At 43.8% G+C, this 23,839-nt stretch overlaps 1 protein-coding gene across 2 annotated transcripts in view; it reads left to right on the top strand.

Moving 5' to 3' along the window:
- The window catches only part of KDM1A (lysine demethylase 1A), a 143,575-nt gene that overhangs the window by 11,654 nt on the left and 108,082 nt on the right, over positions 1 to 23,839 (top strand). Inside the window, exons 2-3 of one of the 2 annotated variants that reach the window (XM_075908908.2) lie at positions 16,404 to 16,569; positions 22,604 to 22,663. In XM_075908908.2, the coding sequence (XP_075765023.1) occupies positions 16,404 to 16,569; positions 22,604 to 22,663 (226 nt within the window). The remainder of the gene's footprint in view (positions 1 to 16,403; positions 16,570 to 22,603; positions 22,664 to 23,839) is intronic. The other variant, XM_075908909.2, reaches the window with a different exon arrangement.

The raw sequence follows: 23,839 nt of genomic DNA, 5'->3' as shown, positions 1-23,839 counted from the left end.
TTGTCCATCTTCATCCCATCTTGCGTCACTTAGCGAACAAGTCCAGGAGCCAACCTTGTCCGTGAATACAGAGGCAAAGAAAGCACTGAGTACTTCAGCTTTCCCCACATCATCTGTCACTAGGTTACCTCCTTCATCCATTAGGGGCCGCACACCCTCTCTGATCACCACCTTCTTGTTAACATGCCTGTAGAAACCTTTCTTGTTATCCTTCACGTCCTTAGCCAGTCACAATTCCATTTGCGCTTTCGCCTTCCTGATAACCCCCAGGCACTCTCGAGCTATACATTTAAACCCCTTCCTGGTCATTTGTCCAAGTTTCTACTTTTTGTAAGCTTCCTTTTTGTGCTTAAGTTTTTACCAAGGATTTCCCGTGTAAGCCAATCCGGTCTCCTACCATGGTTGTCTCTCTTGCTACACGTCGGGATGGTTTCTTTCTGTGCCTTCAATAAGGCTTCTCTAAAATACTGCCAGCTGTCCTGGACACCTTTCCCCTTCATGTTAGCATCCCAGGGGATTCTGCCCATCAGATCTCTGAGGGAGTCAAAATCTGCTTTTTTGAAGTCCAAGGTGTGTATTTTACTACGCTCTTTCCATCCTTTGGTCAGGATCCTGAAATCTACCATCTCATGATCACTGCTTCCCAGGTTGTCACCCACTTCCCCTATTAGTTCCTCCCTGTTTGTGAGCAGGTCAAGCTGCGCATGGTTCCTGGTCGGATCCTTCAGCACTTCTGTCAAGGAGTTATCCCCAACATTCTCCAAAAACTTCCTGGATTGCCTGTGTACTGCCGTATTGGTGTCCCAACAGATGTCAGGGTGACTGAAGTCCCCCACGAGAACCAGGGCCTGCGATCTGGAAGCTTTGCTCAGTTGTCCGAAGAAAGTCTCCTCTACTTCATCCACCTGATTTGGTGGCCTGTAGCAGACACCAACCACAACATCACTGCTGTTGTTTGCTCCTTTAAACTTAACCCATAGACTCTCAACAGGCTTTTCTCCCTCTTTATACTGGAGTTCAGAGCAATCGTAGTGCTCTCTTACATAGAGTGCAACTCCTTCTCCTTTTCTTCCCTGCCTGTTCTTCCTGAACAGTCTATACCCTTCCATGACAGCGCTCCAGTCATGCGAGTCATGCCACCAAGTCTCTGTTATTCCAATTAAATCATATTTCTTGGATTGGGCCAGGGCCTCCATTTCTTCCTGTTTGTTGCCCAGGCTTCTCGCATTAGTGTACAAACACCTCGGGTAACCAGTTGAGCGCCCTATCTTCTCCATTTGAAACAGGGGTCCTCCTTTCTTGCTCATTTCTCTCTGCATTTCTTCTCGGTATCCGACTTTCCCACTCCCCTCAGGGTTTTGGTCACCATCCCCCAACGAAGCTAGTTTAAAGCCCTCCTCACTAGGTTTGCAAGCCTGCCTGCGAAGATGCTCCTTCCTCTCTTCGTTAGGTGGATCCCATCTCTTCCTAATAATCCTTGTGTCCAGAACAGAGTCCCGAGGTCTAAGAAACCAAAGCCCTCTCTGCGACACCACCTGCGCAACCACATATTTACGTCCTCAATTCGACCTTCCCTGCCCATTCCTTTCACTTCAACAGGGCGGATGGACGAGAACACCACTTGCGCTCCCAATTCTTGGATCTTTCTTCCCAGCGCTACGTAATCTGCAGTAATCCGCTCAAGGTCATTCTTGGCCGTATCATTAGTTCCCACGTGGAGAAGCAGGAAGGGGTAGCGATCTGAAGGTTTGATCAGCTTGGTAAGCCTCTCAGTTACATCGTGAATGTGAGCTCCCGGTAAGCAGCACACCTCTCGAGATTCCAGGTCCAGATGGCAGAGGGATGGCTCAGTCCCTCTTAGGAGGGAGTCCCTGACCACCACCACCCGTCGTTTTCTTTTGGGGGTGGTGGCCGTGGAACCCCCATCCCTAGGACTACGCATCCCATGCCTTCCAGTAGATGGTGTTCCCTTCTGGTTTCTTCCTTGTGAGGTCCCTTCCAAAGCTTTCTGCACTGCAGAGCCTGTGGAGAGAGCCTGAAAACTATTAGTTACCTCTATAGCATTGGGGGGTTCCCATGCTGGCCTTTTTCCCCTTCTAGAAGTTACATGCTGCCAGTTCTCTTCTTGGTCACGTACTGCCCTCTCTGGCTCCTCTGCCTGCCGTGGTCGATAGAAGGCAGCATTTAATCCTTCAAAGTCTTCATCCTCTCTGATCGAACGTAGGGTCAACACTTTGGCCTCCAGTCCTCTAATTTTCTCTTCCAAAATGTTGACCAGCTTGCACTTCGTGCAGATGAAATCCGTTCAGGGCTCCAGGTTGACCTCAGTAATGGTTTTGTCCTTGAACAAAAGGAGGAAGAACCTCTCTATCCAGGGACAGTGTTCCCTGTAAGCTGTGCAGTTGCTCAGGAGAGAATAAAATGCTGCCCAGCTGATTAGTAGAGCAGTCACATCTATATTTGTGTTTTCTCCTCGAGGTGGACGTGTATATAATTTATTCTGCATATGGTTTGAGGGAACATTTATTACAACCAAGTCAAAGATCACAACAGAATTCTTGAAGGTTTTTGCCCAGGTTGGAATCCTCCATGAAATTCTAACTGATCAAAGCATAAATGTGATCTGCCTAGTGGCGGAGTCATACTGCCTTTAGGTATCCGAGCCCTCCAGATGTCCATGTACCATGCCCAAATCCACAGCTTGGGGGAAAAGATATTGAAAATTATGCCGCAGAAATTCGTACAAGAGGATCCTTGCCATTGGGATTAGGGATGTAAAAAGTAATTTCAAAATGTAACTGTAATTGCTAAAAGTCCTAGTAGTTACACACGCTGTGGGCTTTGCAGTATATACAGCTTTGTTATGGACCACGCGCCCTTACAGTGGATGCAGTGGAATAAAGACAGGAACATGAGAATAACTGTGGTTCCTGTCTCTACAACCATTCCACTTTCAAGTGTAACATAAGTCCAGAGCCAAGCACAGTAATGCTGATGGCCTGTCAAGGGTCCACTGCATGCTATCCCAACTAGCTCAACCCCATAGTGTTGAGCAGGGGAGGGAGATACGTGACAGGGCTTAATAGAAGGGGAGGAAGGCAGCTCTGGAAAAAACAGCAACTGCACTTGTTAATTAGGAGCAACCGAGACAGGGTGGCAATAAATCAATTAAGGTCTGGGTGAGCTGACTTCAGGCTGCCACTGGACCTATTTAAAAAGCTTTCCAGTGGGGGACAGCGAAGGAGAAGGAGTTTGGGGAGTGGAGGTGGAGAGGAACCAACAGTTGTCAGGTGTGGGATTCTCCCAGTAAGAAGGGAGAAAAGTATGATGGAGGGTGTAGCGAAGGCACTAGTACAAGCCACCACAGTGCATCAAGAAGCTACCAGGGTTCAAGTGACTTCCCAGTGGGAATCAGTGTGGCTACAGCAGGAAATAAGCCAGCTGCTGATGAGGCGAGCCACCCTGCAGGAGGTGGCAATGCAGCTGAAGGCTCTGACCAGCCCAGATGGCGTTCAGTCCCTGTGGGCCAACAGTTATCTCCAGAAAATGACAGGGGAGGACGATGTGGACACATGCCTCCTGGCCTTTGAGAGGACTGCCTTGTGGAAAGGCTGGCTCCAAGCCCTATAGGCCACCATCCTGGCTCCGTTTCTGTGTGGTGAGGCCCAGAAGGCCTATTTCAACGTGCCTGAGGTGGTAGTCACTGAGTACCTCCAGCTGAAGGCCAAGATCACCTTGGGGAATGAACACTGCTGCCAAAGCCCAAAGGTTCCATGAGAGGGGGCACCGGGAGGGCAGAGTGCCAAGGTGACAGCTATTTAAAAGGGTGTCATGAGGAGGGAGAAAACTTGTTCATCTTGGCCTCTGGGGATAGAACAAGAAGCAATGGGCTTAAACTGCAGCAGGGGAGGTTTAGGTTGGACATTAGGATAAAGTTCCTAACTGTCAGGGTGGTCAGACACTGGAATAAATTGCTCAGGGAGGTTGTGGAATCCCCATCTCTGGAGATATTTAAGAGCAGGTTGGATAGGTGTCTGTCAGGGATGGTCTAGACGGTATTTGGTCCTGCCGTGAGGGCAGGGGACTGGACTCAATGACCTCTCGAGGTCCCTTCCAGTCCTAGTATTCTATGATTTGACCTAAACCACCTTGCCCAAAAATGAATGCGGCCTGAGACTCACAGCCCGGAGAAGATTGTGGAAATTGTCGTCCTGGACTGATATGAGGGGACTGCCACTTGACCTGCAATATGGGTCAGCCAGAATGACCCCTCTTCATACGATGACATGGTAGCTTTCATAGAGACAGTTAATGGCTAAAGGTCTCTTGCAACCCCTTAGGGAGGAAGTCTGGAGGGGTAAAAAAGCTAGCCCGTTCCAAAGGGCCCACATAGAGACCTTGGCGCTAGTGGACTCAAGAAGTGCCATTAGGTTGGTCTCAGGGCAGCTGATGGGACGGGACCAGCTTTTCTGTGCCAAGTGCACAGAGAGATCCTGTGTGAATGGGGATGTCAATTATTACCCAGTTGTCCCCATGCGGATAGAGATCCAGGGGAATGTCACTGGGTGGCAGCGGGGGTGGTACTAAGGCTTCTGTACCCAGTTGTGATCGGGAGGGACTTCCCTGGGTTTAGTGACCTACTCCCCACAGATGAGGTGGGCGTAGAGAGCCTGCTCCCGATCTTCCATGAGTTTTCCCAGGACCTGTTCATGGAGCCTGGGAAACCCTGGAATTCCAGGCGGGAGAGGAGCCCAGCCAACAGACTGGGCATGCAGATCCTGTCCCAGAACCTAAGGCAGGCCCTGACCAGGTGGGAAGCTGAGCCAATTTATAGGGGAGCGACATAGGAGGTAGGCCTGGCCTCAGGCTTGTTTAACTCAGCAGAACTCCCTGGGTTATAAGAGGCAGAAGGCCCCCTTGGGTTTGGGCGCACAGGGTCCTTCCAGGAAAATTTTGGACAGGACCAGGCCAATAATCTTTACCAAAACACTTGCAGAGAGGTAATGGAGGAAAATGGGATCCCACATAGAAGGAAGGACCAAGGGTCTTCAACCATACTACCTAATCAAGCAGGACGTACTGTACCCTATAGTGCCAGTCCAGGAACCAGTGGTGGAACAACTTTTGGTACCCCAGAAACACCAGAGAGCTGTGCTGGACTTGGCTTACAGCCATTTGCTTGGGGGCCACCTAGGAGTCGAGAAAACCCTGGGCAGTTCTATTGGCTCGGGGGTGTATGTGGAAGTCCAATGATATCGCGCCTCATGCTCCAAGTGCCAGCTATATGGGCCTCGGCTGCATCTGAGAGCACCACTGGTACCCCTGCCTATCATTGAGGTTCCCTTTGAATGCATCGCTGTGGACCTAGTTGGCCCACTGGAGAAATCAGCCTGCGGGTACCGGAGCATATTAGTAGTCCTGGATTACACCACCTGATACCTGGAGATGGTGCCCCTATGGAATACCCTTTCGAAGACAATAGCAAGGGAGTTAGTCCAGATCTTCTCAAGGGTGGAGGTATCCAAGGCAATCCTAGGTTACTCCCTTTGTTTCTAGGGTACAGACTAGGGTACTCCCTTTGTTTCTAAGTTGATGAAAGACCTGTGTGCACTGGTCCACATACGCATCCTGAAGAGGTCAGTCTACCACCCACAGTTGGGCAGCCTCATCGAGCGCTTCAACCATGCCCTCAAGAATATGATCCAGAAAGTGGTGAGCTGGGACATGAGACTTGGATACCCATTCCTATACCTTGTGTTTGCCATCCTAGATGTTCCTCAGGCATCCACAGACTTTTCTGTTTTTTAATTATTACATGGACGTAACCCCTGGGGAATCCCAGATCTTGCCAAATAGGCCTGGGAGGAGCAGTCAAATCACAGAAGCAATATTATTGAGTATGTTCTCCAAAGGAAAGAGAGTATTGCCCAGATTACCCCCATCGTAAGAGAGCACCTGGAAAAGGCCCAGGAGCCTACTATAACCATTGGCAACAATCCTGAAATTCCAAGTGGGTGATGGTACTGGTTCTAACAGCGGAGAGCAAGCTCTTTGCCAGGTGGCAGGGGCCCTATGAAGTGGTTGACGTCCTAAGGGGGGAGAGATTATAAGGTGTGACAAACTGGTTGTCGGAAACTAGAACAAATCTATCATATTAATCTGTTGAAACCCTGGTGGGACCAGGATGTGGAATTGTCCACCCTGGGGTGGTGATACCAAAAGAAAGCCAACAGGAGCAGGTGCAGATCTCACCAGAGTTAACCCCGGACCAACGGGCGGAGGTTCTTGCGATGCTGAAGTGACACTTGGATGTGTTCTCAACTGAGCCTGGGTGGACCACTGAGGTTGAACCCCACATAGTCATGGACCCAGGAGTAAGGGTGAATGTGAGGCCCTTCTGAATCCCAGGGGCAAAGTGGGAGGAGGGCCGAAAAGAAGTAAGAAAAATGCTGTAACTTGTTGCACTTCCTCAGACCTGCTGGGGAACAAACACACACACACGTACACACCGCATTCATGCTGGCACTTTGGAGGCAGGCTGCAAGTGCAGTGTAGATTACTTCTGATGTCGCTGGTGGCTGGAGTGCTGGCTAGGTGTCAGCTTGAAGGAGGCTTTACTTTCTCTGAGCTGGTCCCAGGTTTCTGCTGTAATGTTACATTGTGAGTGAGTGAGAATTTTTTTTTTTCTGGCCTCTTCTCAGTTAATTTTCTGCTTGCAGGGTCTTTGTCTGCCTTAAAAGGTCATGGATCCTAAACTGGCCTTTTGGTTGGGTATTTCTCATTCACCCCAACAAAGGTTATGTACATATTCATAAGCCATATGGTTTCTGGGTAAGTAACCAGAAACCTACCATAAATTGGATTGCTTGACATTCTAAAAGGACCTAATGTAAATACTATGTGGGTTAACATACCAAAGGCATGACGCAGAGCTTAACATAAATTCTAACTGAGAGGTAGGATCCAGGGGAAAGCAGAGGAGTATGTCCAATCAGCTAGACGCCAGTAGAGTGGAGGGTTGTGTCCCGACTGGTTACAGAACTGAGTTGTTGAAGAGGACGATCGCACAGCCAGTGGTCCAGCCCCATCGTCCTAGTGCCTAAGCCTGATGGAAGCCTCCGGATTTGTAACTTCAGGAAGTTAAATGAGGTGTCCAGGTTTGATGCATACTCTGTGCCCTGAATAGATGAGCTGATTGATCTGCTTGGGAAAGGCTCAGTTTTTGTTCACCCTTGACTTGACCAAGGATTACTGGCAGATCTCCTTGGCCAGGGAAGCCAGAGAGAAGATCGCCTTTTCCTCACCCAAAGGCCTATATCAGTACACCGTCCTCCTAATCAGGCTACACGACCTTCCAACGGCTTATGAATAAGCTGCTGTGCCCACACTGTGTGTATGCAGCTGTTTATCTTGATGATGTCATTGTACTTAGCCCAGACTGGGACATGCATCTGGAGAAGGTGGAGGCCGTATTGGACACTTTAGGAGACTTAGCCTAACAGCAAACCTGGCAAAGTATGCAATGGGGCTAGCAGAGGCCAAATACCTGGGGTATATAGTGGAAAGGGGCTTAGTGAGGCCCCAGCTGAATACAGTGGCAGCAATACAGAACTGGCCCTGGCCGGTCCGAAAGAAGCAGGTCCGGGCATTCTTGGGACTAGTGGAGTATTATTACAGTTTTATCCCCCACTTTGCTTCCGGTGTGTCTCCCCTGACCGACTTAATGAGAGCCTGGGGCCTTGATGTGGTGAAATGGACCACTGCAGCAAAGGAGGCATTCATCAACTTAATTCAGCCCTGTGTAGTGTCCTAGTGCTCATAGCTCCTGACTTTGAGAGTGAGTTCTTAGTCCAGACTGACATCTCTGAAGTTGGATTGGGTGCTGTACTGTCACAAACGGTTGGTGAGGAAGAACATCCTATTCTATACCTCAGCCAGAAGCTCCTCCCAAGAGAGAGAAACCATGCCATTGTTGAGGAGTGCCTTGAGGTGAAGTGGGTCATGGAGAGCTTGTGATGTTACCTGCTTGGACAAAAATTCACCCTCGTTACGGACCACATGCCCTTACAGTGGATGTGCTGGAATAAAGACAGGCACGTGAGAGTAACGTGGTTCCTATCCCTACAACCATTCCACTTTCAAGTGCAACCAAGCACAGTAACCACTTTCAAGCGCCAGAGCCAAGCACAGTAACACTGATGGCCTGTCAAGGGTACACTACATGTAGTCCCAACTAGTGCAACCCCATAGTGTTGGGTAGGGGAGGGGGGATATGTGACAGGGCAGATTAAAGGGCTTAATAGAAGGAGAGAAAGGCAGCTCTGGAAAAAACAGCAACTTGTTTTTTGTTAATTGGAGCAGCTGAGGCAGGGCAGCAATAAATCAATTAAGGGCCGGTGAGCTGACTTCATGATACCACTGGACCTTTAAAAATCTTCCTACTGGGAGAGTGGGAGAGAGTGGAGGGGGAGAGGAATTAATAGTTAAGAAGAATCAGAGGAGCTGAGCAGAACATCAGCACTGCCAAAGGCTTTTGGTGAGAGGTGAGGGGCTCTGACAGAGTCCTTGGCGGTTCCCTCCTTCCCCCCCCCCCCCCCCCCCAAGGTGGCCAGAAACATTAGCTGATGGTTGGGGAAGACTGTTTGCTCTTCGACAATTAGGGCTGAGAAAAAACAGCAGCCCCAGCACCCTTTTTGTTTTTTGCCAAGGGACAGAAGCCCAAATGCTGATAAAAGGTATGTGGGACTTGTACCATGGTCCCTAAACTGTGAGAGAGTGGGCAGAACATGAGTCTGGGACCTAGGAGGGAGGACTGACCTTGCCACACATGCTTTTGTATAGAGGTAATAAGATATTCTGTCTTCTTCTCTTTTCCCTTTTTTAATGATTCCCAACATTGTTTGCTTTTTTGACTGCCGCTGCACACTGTGTAAGTGTTTTCAGAGAATTATCCAGAGACACACCAAGATCTCTCTTGAGTAGCTAAAATAGTCCCCCATCATATTGTATGAGTAGTTGGGGTGATTTTTTTATATTTTTTTACAATGTGTTACTTTACATTTATCAACATTAAATATTATTTGCCATTTTGTTGCCAAGTCACTTAGTTTGGTGAGATCTTTTTGAAGCTTTTCACAGTCTGCTTTAGTCTTAACTGTCTTGAGCAGTTTAGTGTCATCTGCAAATTTTTCCACCTCACTGTTTAATCCTTTCTCCCAATCCTTTTATAAATTGGTAGAATAGGATTGGTCCCAGTACAGACCCTTGGGGGGGCGCCACTAGTTATCTCTCCAATCTGAAAACTGACCATTTATTCCTACTCTTTGTTTCCAGTCTTTTAACCAGTTATCAATCCATGAGAGGACCTTCCCTCTTATCCCATGAGAGCTTACTTTACTTAAGAGCTTTGGTTAGGGACCTTGTCAAAGTATTTCTGGAAAACTAAAACACTATATTCACTGGATCCCCTTGTCCACATGTTTGTTGATCCCCTCCCCTCAAAGAACTCTAATAGATTAGTACGGCAGCATGTCCCTTTACGGAAACCATTTTGACTTTTCCCCAACAAATTATGTTCATCGATGTGTCTGACAATTTTCTTCTTTACTATTGTTTCAACTAATTTGCCGGGTACTAACGTTAGACTTACTGGTCTGTAATTGCTGGGATCGCTTCTACAGACCTTTTAAAATATTGGTGTCACATTTGCTATCTTCCAATCTTTAGGTACAGAAGCTGATTCGTACTTCTGCATCTAGTGGGATTGGCTGATAAAATAATACTCTGGAGATGTCTAAGTATCAGTTTGTTTAGGGGCCCTGAAGGTCCCTTGTTTATAAGCTACTTGTTTGGGTACATCTGTAATGAGCCACATGTGATGCATGTCAGTCAGTTACTTAATGCATTTGTGAAAGGTGATGAAAGCAGCCCAAGAAACTGTACAGATAAAGTAACTTGTTTGTAAACAACTGCATGAGAGTTTATTGACTTGATATGGTTCATCTATGCTTTCTGCCTTGGATCCAGGATATCAGTAAAGCGGAGAGGATTTTCATGGGCCCAGTAATTGATAGCTTAGATAATGCTGTGATTTATGGAGACATATGGCTAGTGATGTTAACATTCTCGGACAGTTTATTCCCGAGAATTTCTTGAGAATATTCTCCAATGCAAGAATTTTTGAGAATTTTCTCTTAAATACTTGTTAAATAGGTTTTTTTAAAGAATGTTACTATTTAAATAATGTCTGTCTTTAGTAAAATAATCATGAAAGCTTCCAATTGTTAAAATGAAAATTTGGGAAAGTAAAGGAAAAAAGGCAGGTTTAAATTACTAGAACTTTTATTACAAATCTTCTGTTGCAGGATACAAATATTTTTAACTTTCTGGATTGAATACAAGTCTAATCAGAATCTGCACTTTCCGAATCTGACCCATATCTTTCTGTCTCCTTCTTCTTCCTCATATATATCCTCCTCTTTGACTTCTTCTTTCTCTTCATCATCAGTTTCTTCTTCCTCATTTCTTTGGTTCTGTTTTCTTTTTTCTCTTGGGGATTTCAATGGAGCATCATTTGGGTTTTTAAGATCTTTATGTTTTGGGCTATGAATGTCAGCTTGCCTGCCCTTTCTTGTGTTAACTTGTTTCTTTTTGCATTATGAATGATACTGTAAGTACTGAAACTTCTTTCAGTTGCTGCTGTTGGTGGTGGCATAGTCAATATGTTGATCGCTGCTTTCCCTAATTTTGATCCATAGCAAATACTTTTCCACTATGTTACTGCATCTACTGAGCCAGCTGATTTTGTTACATATGATTTTCCAAAAAAACGTTCTTTAGCACGATGCTCTGCAATGACTTTTGCTGAGTGATCAGTGCCATACGTTCCTGTGACTAATTAATTGATTAATTCAGTTCCTTGTATTCATTTCTTGTAAGGCACTCACTGTTGAATTTTGGATCTAGAATATTTGCAGCATAGTGAATGTCTTTTAGAGCCATATCTTTTCTTTTTTCAAAACTTTTCATCACATACTGTTTTCTTGTTTGGTAGGTGGACTTTCAGGAAGTAGCTATCAAAATGATCGCTTAATTCCCTGAAACGTTCAGGAACTTTGCTCCTTTTTGGCTGGTCAGATTCAAACAGTGTGATCCATTTAACAACAGGAATTATCAGTGCATGAAGTTTTTGGACCCCTACCTAAAATACATCTTCATCCAGGATTGAATTCCTGGTACATTTGCTCAGTTTAGTCTGTAAATCTTCATGGACAGCAAGGCATTTTAAGACCTTTTTTTTTCCCAGTAAGCTTTTCAAACACGATAAAAATGGAACCCCACCTTGTTTTAACTGGCAATTTAAGTGCACAAGTTTGACTTATTTCTCTTTTTGAAATTCAATAAAATGAGCTTGTAAAACTTGCAGTTTGTTAATTTTCTTCACAATAGTTTTACAGGTAGCTTCAGTTTCTTGAACAGATAAAGTTACTGATTAACAAATTTAGTGTGTGAGCAGCAAAAATGTACATAGCAATGTGATTGTATTTTTTGTTAAACATGGATAAGGATTTCACTGTTGCTGCAGCATTATCCATGACAATGGCGCCAATTTTTTCAGTGCCTGTTTCTGTCATTATTTCTTCCATACGGAATGCCATATACTCAGCAGTATGCCGTTCAACATCGGTTGCCACTGTCTTGTAAAATACTGGTTGCGGTATTGATAAAATTTATAACAGATTCATTTATTTGGTTGCTCCAGTCATCACACTGCAGTGCAAGAGAAGAGGCTTCAGCAATTTTTGTTTTTATAAGAGCATCAACATGTCGATATTCAGCTTCCAAACGTTTGTTAGAAAGCGTGTATCTAGATGGCATCTTGTAAGATGATCTTAATTTTTGCATGAAAATAATCCAGTCTTCATTTTCAACCAGTGAAAGAGGTGATCCCAATGAGAATATAGATTGTGCAAAAAATTCATCCAAAACTTTTTCAGTTTCATTCATAGAATCAAAGTAGCAACTTAGAGTCACACACCTTGGCTGAACTAGATGTGGAAGGTGGTGATGTAAATTCACTATCACAGTGTTCTGTAGATGTTGATGGTTGAGGTGATCTGCTTCTGGACTCTGAGAATTTTGTTGTCTTTTCTTTGATGTAAGCAGGAATCTTCAAACAATTGGAAATATGCTATCTCATCCGTGTCGCATTTCTGATGTATTCAGCCTTGCAGTACTTACATTCATATAACACTTTGTCTTTAACTGTTTTTATGAAGGAAATCATCCCACACATCACTTTTAGGCTTAGTTCTTCTTTTCATACTGATGAAGACACAATGACACCTTTCACAAAAGAGAATACATGTGTTATATCTTTATATACTTTTTGTGATGCTTCCAGAAAGTTCCATAACAGACAGAATTCCTGACTCATGAATGTTCTAGAAAGTTCCATAACATTCTGGAAAATTCTATAACGTTCTCAAGCTATCTTGAATGATCACGAAAGCTCTTTAACATTCAGGGTGTTGTAAAAGTTGAATATAATATATTATTTCAAGAGGAAATGAAAAATTAGAAAATTCTCAAAAATTCTCAGGAAATAATAATTCTCAGAATATTCTTGTTCTCGGAGAATAGTCTCACCTCACATCACTACATATGGCTACCAATAACTATAGTACATATGCCATGTTTCCATATGAAACAGCTCTTGGGCACGTAGATCCCAGATGGAAGAAGGGTACCAAGTGGTCTGCATTGATTCCTAGAGATGGTTGACCTAAAATCCTCTTTGACCATTTGGGAATTTCTTACTAGTGCTGGACTTACAAATTCCAGTATCTCATTATGTAGTGACCATAGATCTATCCAGCCTTGGATGAAGAAGCAACATGGTAACTTCATGCCCACAGCAGCTGTCAACTCAAGATACAGCACTCTCATACCTAAAGAAAGATACTGTCTCAGATGGGTTAAGCCAGTTAGTATTAAGGATGTAATAGTGTAATTGATTCACTCATTAACAAATAAGCTATAGGTTATCGCTGTAGACTACATGCATCCTCCCCCTCCCCGGAGCCAGTTCATTTTTTAGCAGGTTGGCCAGCAGCACAGCTCAGTTCTGGCTTGCAGTGGTTCCAGGACCTACCCCTGTTGTGGCTCTGCATTAAAGTGTATTAGGAGCCAGGTGGGCAGGCAGCCTGGCTCAGTTCTGGCTCTTGCCGGGTCTGGGAGCTCAGACTCCTCCTAGATGGGGTTGCTGCCTTTATCAGATGCAGCAGTATGGGGCAACAGGTAACTGGTCCATGAGGGGAGCTGATTTTTTTTTTTAACTGGCTCCCCTCATAGACCAGCTCCTGCCTAGCACCCAGTGCTGCTGCCTCTGATACAGAGGCAGCAGCACAGAGTGTCGAGGCTCCTTGGGAGTGAGGTGGAGTGAATTGGCTACCAGCCCTACCCACGGAGCCTATATTCATGAGGTTACTCGACTATTTAATTAACTGATATTTAACATCCCTAATTAGTATACAGCCCTCATTTTATCCCTTGGGACTCTTTCACTTGAGCAAAGAGCTACCATTCTTGTGCTGCTGGCACTGAACTGACTGTAGCAACGACTGCTTTCTCTGTACTTTAGATAGGGTTGATGTATATTCCCAGGCCGAGTATTTGATACAAAAGTATTTTTGACAATTTCAGAAAGCCCCATGACCCATGCTGGCATACAGTTCAGTTCCGCTGCAGAATCAGTGACCCATCACATAAGATTGCATGTCTAGTCACAAATGATCAGTTACCAAGTGTGCTTTTCACTCTCCTAGTCTGAAAGGCCTTTTCCAGACATCATGGATTCTAGAACAGTAGAGACCTAGAGGCATAGCGTTTGAGTCAGCCCGCCCCCCTCCTTCCCTGTACACCCACCCACACACCATTTCTACATTTTCAGCTGCTGTATTCTAATGGTAAGAATACAGGCAGTCCCCAGGCTACGTACAAGATTGGGACTGTAGGTTTGTTCCGAAGTTGAATCTGTATGTAAGTTGGAACTGGCGTCAGCCGCTGCTGAAACTGATCAGTTTCAACAGCGGCTGAATCTGGACGCCAGTTCTGACTTACATACGGATTCAGCTTAAGAAACCCAGGCGTCCCCAAGTCAGCTGCTGCTGAAACTGATCAGCGGCTGATTCCAGGAAGCCCGGGGCAGAGCAACTCTGCCTCGGGCTTCCTGTAGTCAGCCCCTGGTCAGTTTCAGCAGTGGCTGACTTGGGGACGCCTGGGGCAGAGCAGCTGGGGTGCTGCTGGGTTGCTCCAGTAGCGTCGCTCCTCAGCGCTACTGGAGCACCCCATCTGCTCTGCCCCAGGCGTCCTGATTCAGCCACTGCTGAAACTGACCAGCAGCGGCTGAATCAGGACGCCTGGGGCAGAGCAGCTGGGGTGCTGCTGGGTTGGTACAGTAGCACCGAGGAGCGGCGCTGCGGGACCAACCCGGCAGCGCCCCAGCTGCTCTACCCCAGGCGTAGGCAAGAAAAGCCTGGTCTGCTGGGGGGGGGGGGGGGGAGGTGGGGCACTAGCTGCACCCCGCCCTCCCCCCAGCAGACCAGGGAGACACGGGTGGCGGGACCGCCCGCGTCCTCCACGGCTTTGCTCCGTCTCCCTGGTTTGCGTAACTCGGGGACTGCCTGTATAGTCTATCCTAACTTCTGTAGTAGGAAAAGGGCCTGAAACATAAGTTATTGCATTACAGCCTTGGTATGAGGCCTCTTTATCTTTGTATTAATGTTATGAATTATGCTATTTTAGCACCATGGAAATTACCTTTAAAGGAATCTGCCAGAAGGATTTCCAGTTCTGTGAATGTAAAAGGCTTGCAACATGGTATAAACAGACCCCAATGATCCCTTTAACCATAATCTTCTTCTTTCCATACCTAGCTTATTGACAACTACCCTTCTTATTCATTTTTCAGGAGTCCAAAGACAATAACGGTAAGATTTTCATTGACTTTTGTCAACCATGAATGAATCTAACATACTTGAAAGCTCCCTGTGTTGTGGTATTCATGGTCTTGGCAAGTTCCTTTTTTAATCACTCAAATATCTGTGAGCGTTAGTCAGTAAGGAAATCTAAGTTTTATAGGGATGGAAGTGATGCTGTAGTTGAATCCTGAATTCATTGCTATCTTTTTCTGAGCATTACAAGACACATGCAGTAGTTATTTGAGCTCAAAGGTGTGAAGCTTTTTTTATTTTAGTGAGCTAATCAAATGTGCCACATAGATGCATGTCTTTTGCCATTAAAGTCCTATTCGCAACTTGATATTCAAAGAGCTCTTAAATCTGTGTCCTGTTCATTAACAGTTTTCTGTTTTCCTGTAAGTGAAGCTTCCCAGTCTCCTGTCTTTTAATTTCTTTCTTGGATATCAACTCCTCCAGTTTTCACTTGCTCATTTGAGTTTGGGCTTCAGTTTTTTCATTAGGTGCTCTGTTTTCACTAAGTGGTTTTTAGTTTAAAAATAAAAAAGGCATGGTTTTTCTTCAGAAAAACTTCATTTGATAATAGCCATTGCTTCATGCTCCAAGGAAACTTTGGGTTACTGCCTACACTTTCACTAGCACTCTTAACAATCAGCTGTAATAGAGGGATTCTTATTTGGAGTACTTTTCAAAGAAGTAGTAACAGGGTAATATCCCATGTTCTCTAGTGGGCATTCTGGGAGCCTTCCCAGGAGGTTTTCTCAAGGATTCACGATCTCAATTCTGTAGAGGCAGGTATGACATCTTTTAGTTGTTTGCTATGGTTCTCTAACTGTCACAAGCTGGCAAATTTTTATTGCGAAACTATCTTCTTGGAAGTACGTAAGGCTAAAAGGATCACCACTTCAAACTGAATTTTCATGAATAGTTTCTTAGGCTTATGTCTACACTGGTGGCTTCTTGCGCAAGGGTTCTTGTGCAAGAACTCTTGTGCAAGAAAACGTCCACACTGCCGTGTGGGAGATGTGCTTTTATGCAAGAGCATCCATGGCAGTCTGGACGCTCTCTTGCGCAAGAAAGCTCTGATGGCCATTTTAACCATAGGGCTTTCTTGTGCAAGAAATCCCTGCCGAGCGTCCACACTGCCCTCTTACACAAGAGCTCTTGTGCAAGAGGGCTTACACCTGTTAAAAGAGTGTAGCTCTTGCGCAAGAAGCCCTCTCTTACCACGCCGTACTGTAAATTTCCTTGTGCAAGAGCAGGCAGCCAGTGTGGATGCTCTGCGGATTCTTGCGCAAGAATGGCCGTACTTGCGCAAGAAGCCGCGAGTGTAGACATAGCCCTGATGTTTCCAGTGCTTGCTTTGGTATTAAAACCCATTATCTTGTTCTGTGGTGCTTACCATGTAATTGTGCTGTTTTGCAGGTGGAGTACAGGGAGATGGATGAGAGTCTTGCAAACCTCTCTGAAGATGAGTATTATTCCGAGGAGGAGAGAAATGCTAAAGCGGAGAAAGAGAAAAAGCTGCCACCACCACCACCTCCAGCCCCTCCAGAAGAAGAGAATGAGAGCGAACCAGAAGAGCCATCTGGTGAGTGGAGAATCAACTCTTCTAACAATGTAATATTTGCATTGTTTCAGCTGCAGAAACTTGTGGTCATTCAGATACAGTATCATGACCCTGATTTTTAGATCATTTAGAAAAATGTTCTGTGAAACTTTCTCAGCTGGTCTCCGTGTGAAAAGAGGCTACACAGATACATAAGAGCAGATTGCCATGTTCTGATCTTATATAAATGTGCATGACAAGACCACATACTGAAATGTGCATGACAAGACTGCATCTTTAGCACTGGTTGTTCTGTCTTTAAATGATAATCTGGATAAGCAAATACTTGTGCCAGTAGCTTTTTCAACATCTGTTTAGCTGCAAATATTCATTGTTTGTTTCTCTACAGGAAAAGATGCCAGAAATTATTGGGTGAATTCTTGGTGTGTGCTATGCTGGAGATTAGACTAATTTAGTAATTTTCATGCTGTAGGTGTGACCCAGTTGTAATGGAGTCAACAGGGCTAGTGATAGAATTACTGGGGCCCAGGCATGAAGCCCAAGCTGTACCACTCCAGACCCAAGCCCTACTGACCAGGGCCAAAGCTGAACCACACTGCCTTTGGTTGAGTGCTTCCACCCTGGATGGCAGGGCTCATGTTACAGGCTTCCAACCTGGGGCTGAAGCCCTTGGGTTTGTGTCTGGTCCCTCTGCCCAGGGTAGTGTGGTTCACGCTTGGGCTTTGGCTCTGCTGGCCAGGGCAGTGCGGTTTGGGCTTTGGCCCTCTGGCCTGGGGAAGCTTCTGGCAGGCTTCTGGAGTCATGTGGTAATTTTTGTTGTCAGAAGGGGATCACGTTATAATCAAGTTTGAGAATTCCCTGGACTAATTTGATATTAGACTATGGTTTCTTGATGCCTTAAACTGTAAATTTGTAGGTTTGTATTCTTCTATTTCTGGCAAGATACTGTTTGCATAAACTTGATTGCTTTCCTTCCTGCCTTTTGGTAAGGTGAAATGTCTCCTTTAGCAATGGGAATTTGTGTTCTTAGATTTTGTATTTGTGAAATTGAGTGACTGCTTTCTGTGTCCTGTCTCATTCCTAATTTTTCAGGCAAAAGCATCTGTAAGGGATATACTGGTAGTTAAGTGTACGTCAGATGCATCTGATGAAGTGGGTCTTTGCCCACGAAAGCTTATGCTCCTACACTTCAGTTAGTCTATAAGGTGCCACAGGACTCCTCGTCGCTTTTGCAGATTCAGACTAACACGGCTACCCCTCTGATACTTGATACCTGCATAGGTTTCCCCTTCTCCCCCATTATAGGTATGCTTAGTAGTATAGCCAGTGAAGCATGGCTTAAGCAAATAAAGAAATGCCTGAAGGGTGTATAGTGATAGAAATGTTGCCGTGTTAGTCTGGTGTAGCTGAAACAAAATACAGGGCTAACAAGATGGTTTATTAGATGATGAGCTTTCGTGGGCCAGACCCACTTCCTCAGATCGATCTGAGAAAGTGGGTCTGGCCCACGAAAGCTCATCTAATAAACCATCTTGTTAGTCTTTAAAGAGCTACATAGCCCTGTATTGTGAAGGGTGTATGTAAGTGTGTGAGTATCTACCCTGTCTCACTTGCTTTCTGTATACTAAGCCATTGCTTCTGTGTTGATGCTGCTATTTTTAGCTGCTTCTGTAGTCTTTCCCCATGCTTCCCTGCTATTGAGCTTTTCACTAAGACATGTAGCTTCAGATGACACCATGAAAGCAGGCAAATTTTCACTGTGGCAGCTAGCTACACATACACTACATGCTATCACCAGTAGTGTATAGTATAGCTGGACCATTAGATGTATCTTGTTTTTGAAACATGCTACATTCCAGGCTGTTTTGTCCTGCCTTTGTTGTATTATCTGCCCCTGGACCATGTAAAAAACCTTGACACATCTGAGTTTCAGGAAAAAAGACTTACTAAAAGAGATTCTTCTCATATCCAATCTCTAGCCTTTCTGCTTTTATATTTGTAAAATGGGTTTAATCGTGCATTTTGCTGAGCAGTGTAGTTTTTGTCTCTTCAGTTGTTAGGATACAGCAAACTTAAAAATGAGAAAATTTGTTACTTTGAGGGTGTAGACTTGCTGAAAACTCTTCATCCAAACAGTACTAGCAGCAAACTCATATTCCACATTGCATTGATAGTTTTTTCTAGTGTAGATTTACTCATTGTGATAAAATGTGTCTCTTCCCATTCTTAGTGAAGCATGGAATTAAAGCTTAATTGGAATATTAAATTCCTTAAGCCTTTTTATTATATAAATGCAGAAAGTACAATGATAGGTTAATATTGCAAAATCAGAAAACGTAGAATCTATTTTCTGCCTCATGGTTAACTTGGCTACTTTGCATGACCCGTTTTCTATTCTATTTTGGTTATAATTGGTTTATAATACTATGTATAGATAACCAAGATAAGAAGTGAACAAGTTGGTGATACCGTAAGAACATTTTGTATTTCTTAACAAATGTCAGTTTTGCAAACATAACATTCAATGGCTTTTAATTTAACAGCAAAAACTATTTTACAACCTAGTTATTTGTTTACATTGTTGTCCCTAGAGATAGTAAAATCAAGTAACAAGACCCTACATTCTGTGGTAACAGAGCTTACTAAGTAGTAACGCTTTGGGCTTTGTTTAGGATGTGATGGGATGGCCCTGGTTGGGAGAATGTTCAGAGCATTCGGAAATTTCAAGCTTTAGCAAGGAAGACCCTCAGTATTATAAAACAGTGTTCAGAGGCATATTTAATTAAAGTAACTTTAAAAATATTGTATTAGAAGCTTAACTTCACTTTGCTGGCTACTCCGCTTTGGAGAACAATTGAAAAGAATGGGGGGGGGAGAGAAGAGAGTACAGGTTTTTCTGTTAACAATCTAAATGTCTGTTAAATTATGTCAGTTCTTGAATATTGTTAAACTCCTTTTAAATTAAGCAACCTTTATTGTTTTTCATCCCTGCCTTCATCAATTTGGAGTTTATCCTTTTTGCCCCACTTCCCATGGCTTCTCTTCCCACTCAGACCCCATTTGTCTATTCGTCTGTCAGTCTTTTTAGTTTGTGATAAGTAATGTGTATAGCTGCTGCTTGCCAAGAGAGAGCAAGATTAAATTTGCTCCAGTCACTTGCCCACAATGACTGCTCTGTGGTCTGCCTCCTTCCTTTTTTTTTTCCTTCTTCTTCTTCTTAAATTTAAACTGAGCATGGAATTTTAAGTCTCCTTTGCTGCTTTCCACTGCCTTTATTTGAATACTATGGGTGACTGGTACTTTGCTCTTGTATATGTAAGAAAAACAATAGCAAAATTAAAATGGATTCTGCCTGTCTTTCTCCCTCGCTGCTTTTCAGAAAATTGTGCTCCTTCCCCGTCTATCCCAAGAGGCAGAGGCTTTTGAATACTGTAGTCTGCTCTTTACATCGTTTGTTCAGCTGGAACCATATGATATTGACAAGGATTGTCCATTTCAGTTCATTACTGTGAGAGAATAGGCATTTCTCTGACTTACAGTACATCTACTTGCTTGTTGTCAGAAATATATTTTGAAACCTGAGCTGTATTCCAGTAACTCTAAGCCACATCTGTGCTCAGTAATTGGCTTGCTATTAAAAGTGCAAGTCAGTAGTGCCTCTCTGAACTGGTATTGAAAACAGTTGACTGTAGTACATGTAAATACAAAGCATCGCACATTCTGTAGTAGTACTGAAAACATCTTTGTTCTATCTACTCATGTTGTCAGCACCAGTTCAGAGAGACTGATGACTGACAGCCAGGGCCTGCAAGAGATTGATCAAATTCCTAATGTACACAAGGCATGAGTGTGTGTCTTGATATGAAAATAAACTTTGTGCTTTAGTGGCATTTTCTCACTGTGGTTGTGGAGCTATGAGCACTGTAGGTCCCCAGTTCTGATTAGAACCTATGAGTGCTCATTTTTCATTCAAATAACTTTTGGCTCAGTCGCTCCTAAAAAATTAGAAGTGGGTATAAAAATTCAGTAGACTTTCCCCAATGATAGTCAGTCTGGCAAACTAGCAAGTGTTTTTTAAAAAAAAAAAACCCCAACCCCCCCCCCCCCCCAACCACTTCATCCTCTTCATATGAGTGAAAGTGTATGTGTAGCTACCTAACCCTTCTCCTAAGAGCCTTTCTCTTGATCACATTGGAACTTGAAGTGCCCTAAAGCTTTCAGAATAGTGATAGAAATGTAGCCGTGTTAGTCTGGTGTAGCTGAAACAAAATACAGGACTATGTAGCACTTTAAAGACTAACAAGATGGTTCATTAGATGATGAACTTTCGTGGGCCAGACCCACTTCCTCAGATCAACTAGTGGAAGAAAATTGTCACAACCATATATACCAAAGGATAGAGATACAAAAAATTTTAACTGTATCCTTTGGTATATATGGTTGTGACAATTTTCTTCCACTATTTGATCTGAGGAAGTGGGTCTGGCCCACGAAAGCTCATCATCTAATGAACCATCTTGTTAGTCTTTAAGTGCTACATAGTCCTGTATTTTGCTAAAGCTTTCAGTATGGGTAGTAACTTCTGTGGAGTACTTTATAGTTCAGATTTCCCTTCCCTTATTTCCTATTTTCCATTTTTATTTTGTGTAAATGTGGGATGTTGTGGAGTTCAGAGTGCATTTTTAACATACAAAAGGATGCAAATATCTGACTTATCATACATCTTATCAGGTTCGATTTGGCGTGGGAGGTAATTTGCTAAATTTATATGGTAGGATGCCAGAGGCTCCCTAAACTTCAAACTGTATCCCAGTTTTACAAAAAGATCCCCCAAGCCTAACGAACAGTCTTAACCAGTGTTCTGTACCACAGGGGAGTAAAACAGTGTGATCTATTTGAGGATGTCACTTTCAGTCCTCATGACCTGAGAAACGCTACTGTCCCTTTAGCCACTGGGAGCTTCAGAAGTCTTTTCCGTTGAGCATAGGAGATTTGTTTGGCCTTTAGGATCTGCTGGGTCTTGGGAGATTGCATTGAAGCATTGCTTTGAAGGTGCCTCAGTGGTGATCTAGACTACTCAGATAACTTCAGATCATTCCACTGCTTCCTGCACTTGGGAGCTGAGATGTAATGACAGAACCATCTAGTCGTAGAAGCATATCTTCTATGAGCAAAAGTTTTAGAGAGTTCCGCCAGTAGAAGTTAGTGAGCCATGAGAGAGGGGCCTAAAAGCTTGCTCCCATAGGCATTGCAGACACTTACCCTATTCCTAAAATTACTCATTTTCCAATTAGTATTTTCATTCAGGCAGGACTTTTATGTAAGGTGAGAGAACTTCAAGGTCTCTTCAGACCATTCAGCTGGGTACTTTGCATTTCTTTATGTGCCCAGCTCTGGATATAGTAAAAGTTCAAAGTACTTAATACCTTTATAGTGTACCCAAGAGTATAGCTGCCCAAACCAGTCATCAGTGGGTCAATACTGTTGACCCACCTCCACTTCTAGGCTTGTTTTAGCATTCTAATAGAATGTAGGTTTACCACAGGGATTGAAGCACATATTGTTGTCCTGAACCTTGCATGGTTCATGCTTCCAGCTTCAAGGAAAATGTATGGAAGAGAAGGAAAAGGCTCTCTTGAAAATAACAGATGCTTTTCAGAATGATTTACTCTGTTCCACTTCAGGTAGCAAATGCAGGAATATTCAGGGCAAATTTATCAAATTCTTGCAGCTTCAGATCCCTAGGTTGTCAGTATACCCATCCAACTAGTCTTCATATTGATACTAAGTGTAATCTTGCTATTCCACTCTCAGCTATTAATAAAAGCTGATCATAATTATTGAGCCACCAAGAATACTACATACCGTGTGCTTCTACCTTTCCCGCAAGAGTAATTTAAAGGGTTCCAATAACAAAAACAAAACTTTAGAAGAAAATGTGTTTAGTTAGTTAGTGAAGTTTAATACTTAAATCACCAACTGCCAGGCCTTTATGTCCAAATATGATTTTAATTTATGGAGTAAGGTCCCTGAGTTCTCCTCTTTCCTTCCACAGGGCAAGCAGGAGGACTTCAAGACGACAATTCTGGAGGGTATGGAGACGGCCAAGCATCAGGTGAGGGTGGCGTTTGATGCTTGCCATTTAGTAGCAAGAGCCGCCAAATGAGGGATTGATGCTTGCAAGTGCGCATGGGTGTGGGTGTCCAGACCTTAGCAAGAAGTACAGGAGACATTTACTCACCTTTTGGAAAAAGGGAGGAATCTCTTCTGATTGCAGTTGAAGGCTATAGTGACTAAGGAAATGGAAAGTAAAACTATACTGAAATCCCTCAGGCCGATCTCTCATCCCTCCACTCCTCTCCATGCTCAGAGGAGACCAAACATGGGAAAGGGTAGTCCCTGCGTAGCTAGCTTTTACCCATTAGAATGGCACTGAGTGCCAGGCTTCAGCATACCAGGCCCTTTTCCAGTACACTTGAAGAAGCCCATAGATAAATGTCCCGGTATTAAGCACAGAAGATTTACCTGTGGGGTAGATGTCTGCTTTTTAATAGACTGGCTCATGAATTACAGCCACGCTTTGATCCCACATATTGATATAAGGCATATGCGTTTAGCTTATAATCCTCACCAATTGTTTTCTTCAAGTACTTCCAGAATGCTATCAAAATGTTCATCTTCCTCAAACCATCTCACTATATGCCTGTGCCATCTGAGGAATGAGGCATGGGGTTTTAATCAATGTAGCTATGAGTTCTAAGACCTGTTCTGGTCTGTGAAGTAAACCTCTTTGCATCAGATACAAAATTCAAGATATCTCTGGGGTTTATCTTTATTCTATCCTGGTTACATTTTGGACTTGGTACCAGCGCGCGCGCATAATCCTTTTTTAAATATTTTAGACTTAGTGGGGGAGCAGTGTCCCCTCTGACTTTTTTGACTCTACATGTTAGCAAATTATGCATGTTAAATGAATATCAAACTGTTTCTTATGAGAGTATGCTTTACCCACTTTGGTGGATTATTACTAATTCCTGGAAATTGTCAAGGGAGCAAAATGTGTTGCTTTCAGAGAACTGAGGAGTTTTTATCTGAAAATGTCCAAGTGAGATTTGTTTTTTCTTTTTTAATGGAACATTAGTTAATAAAATTCTTAAGGGATGTGTCTTATGAAGTAGTAGTATACAAAAGTACGGGTTGGGTTAAATGTTCATAATGGTTGGTACTATAGCCATGAAGTAGTAAATCTCTTGTGTTTGTAAAAGAGTAAAATCTGTGGTGGAACAATTGA

Source organism: Pelodiscus sinensis, chromosome 26 (assembly GCF_052426305.1).
Source record: "Pelodiscus sinensis isolate ZL-2025 chromosome 26, ASM5242630v1, whole genome shotgun sequence".
Taxonomy (NCBI): Eukaryota; Metazoa; Chordata; order Testudines; family Trionychidae; genus Pelodiscus; species Pelodiscus sinensis.
The sequence above is the reverse complement of the archived record's forward strand: the minus strand, read 5'-3'. Positions and strand labels throughout refer to the sequence as shown.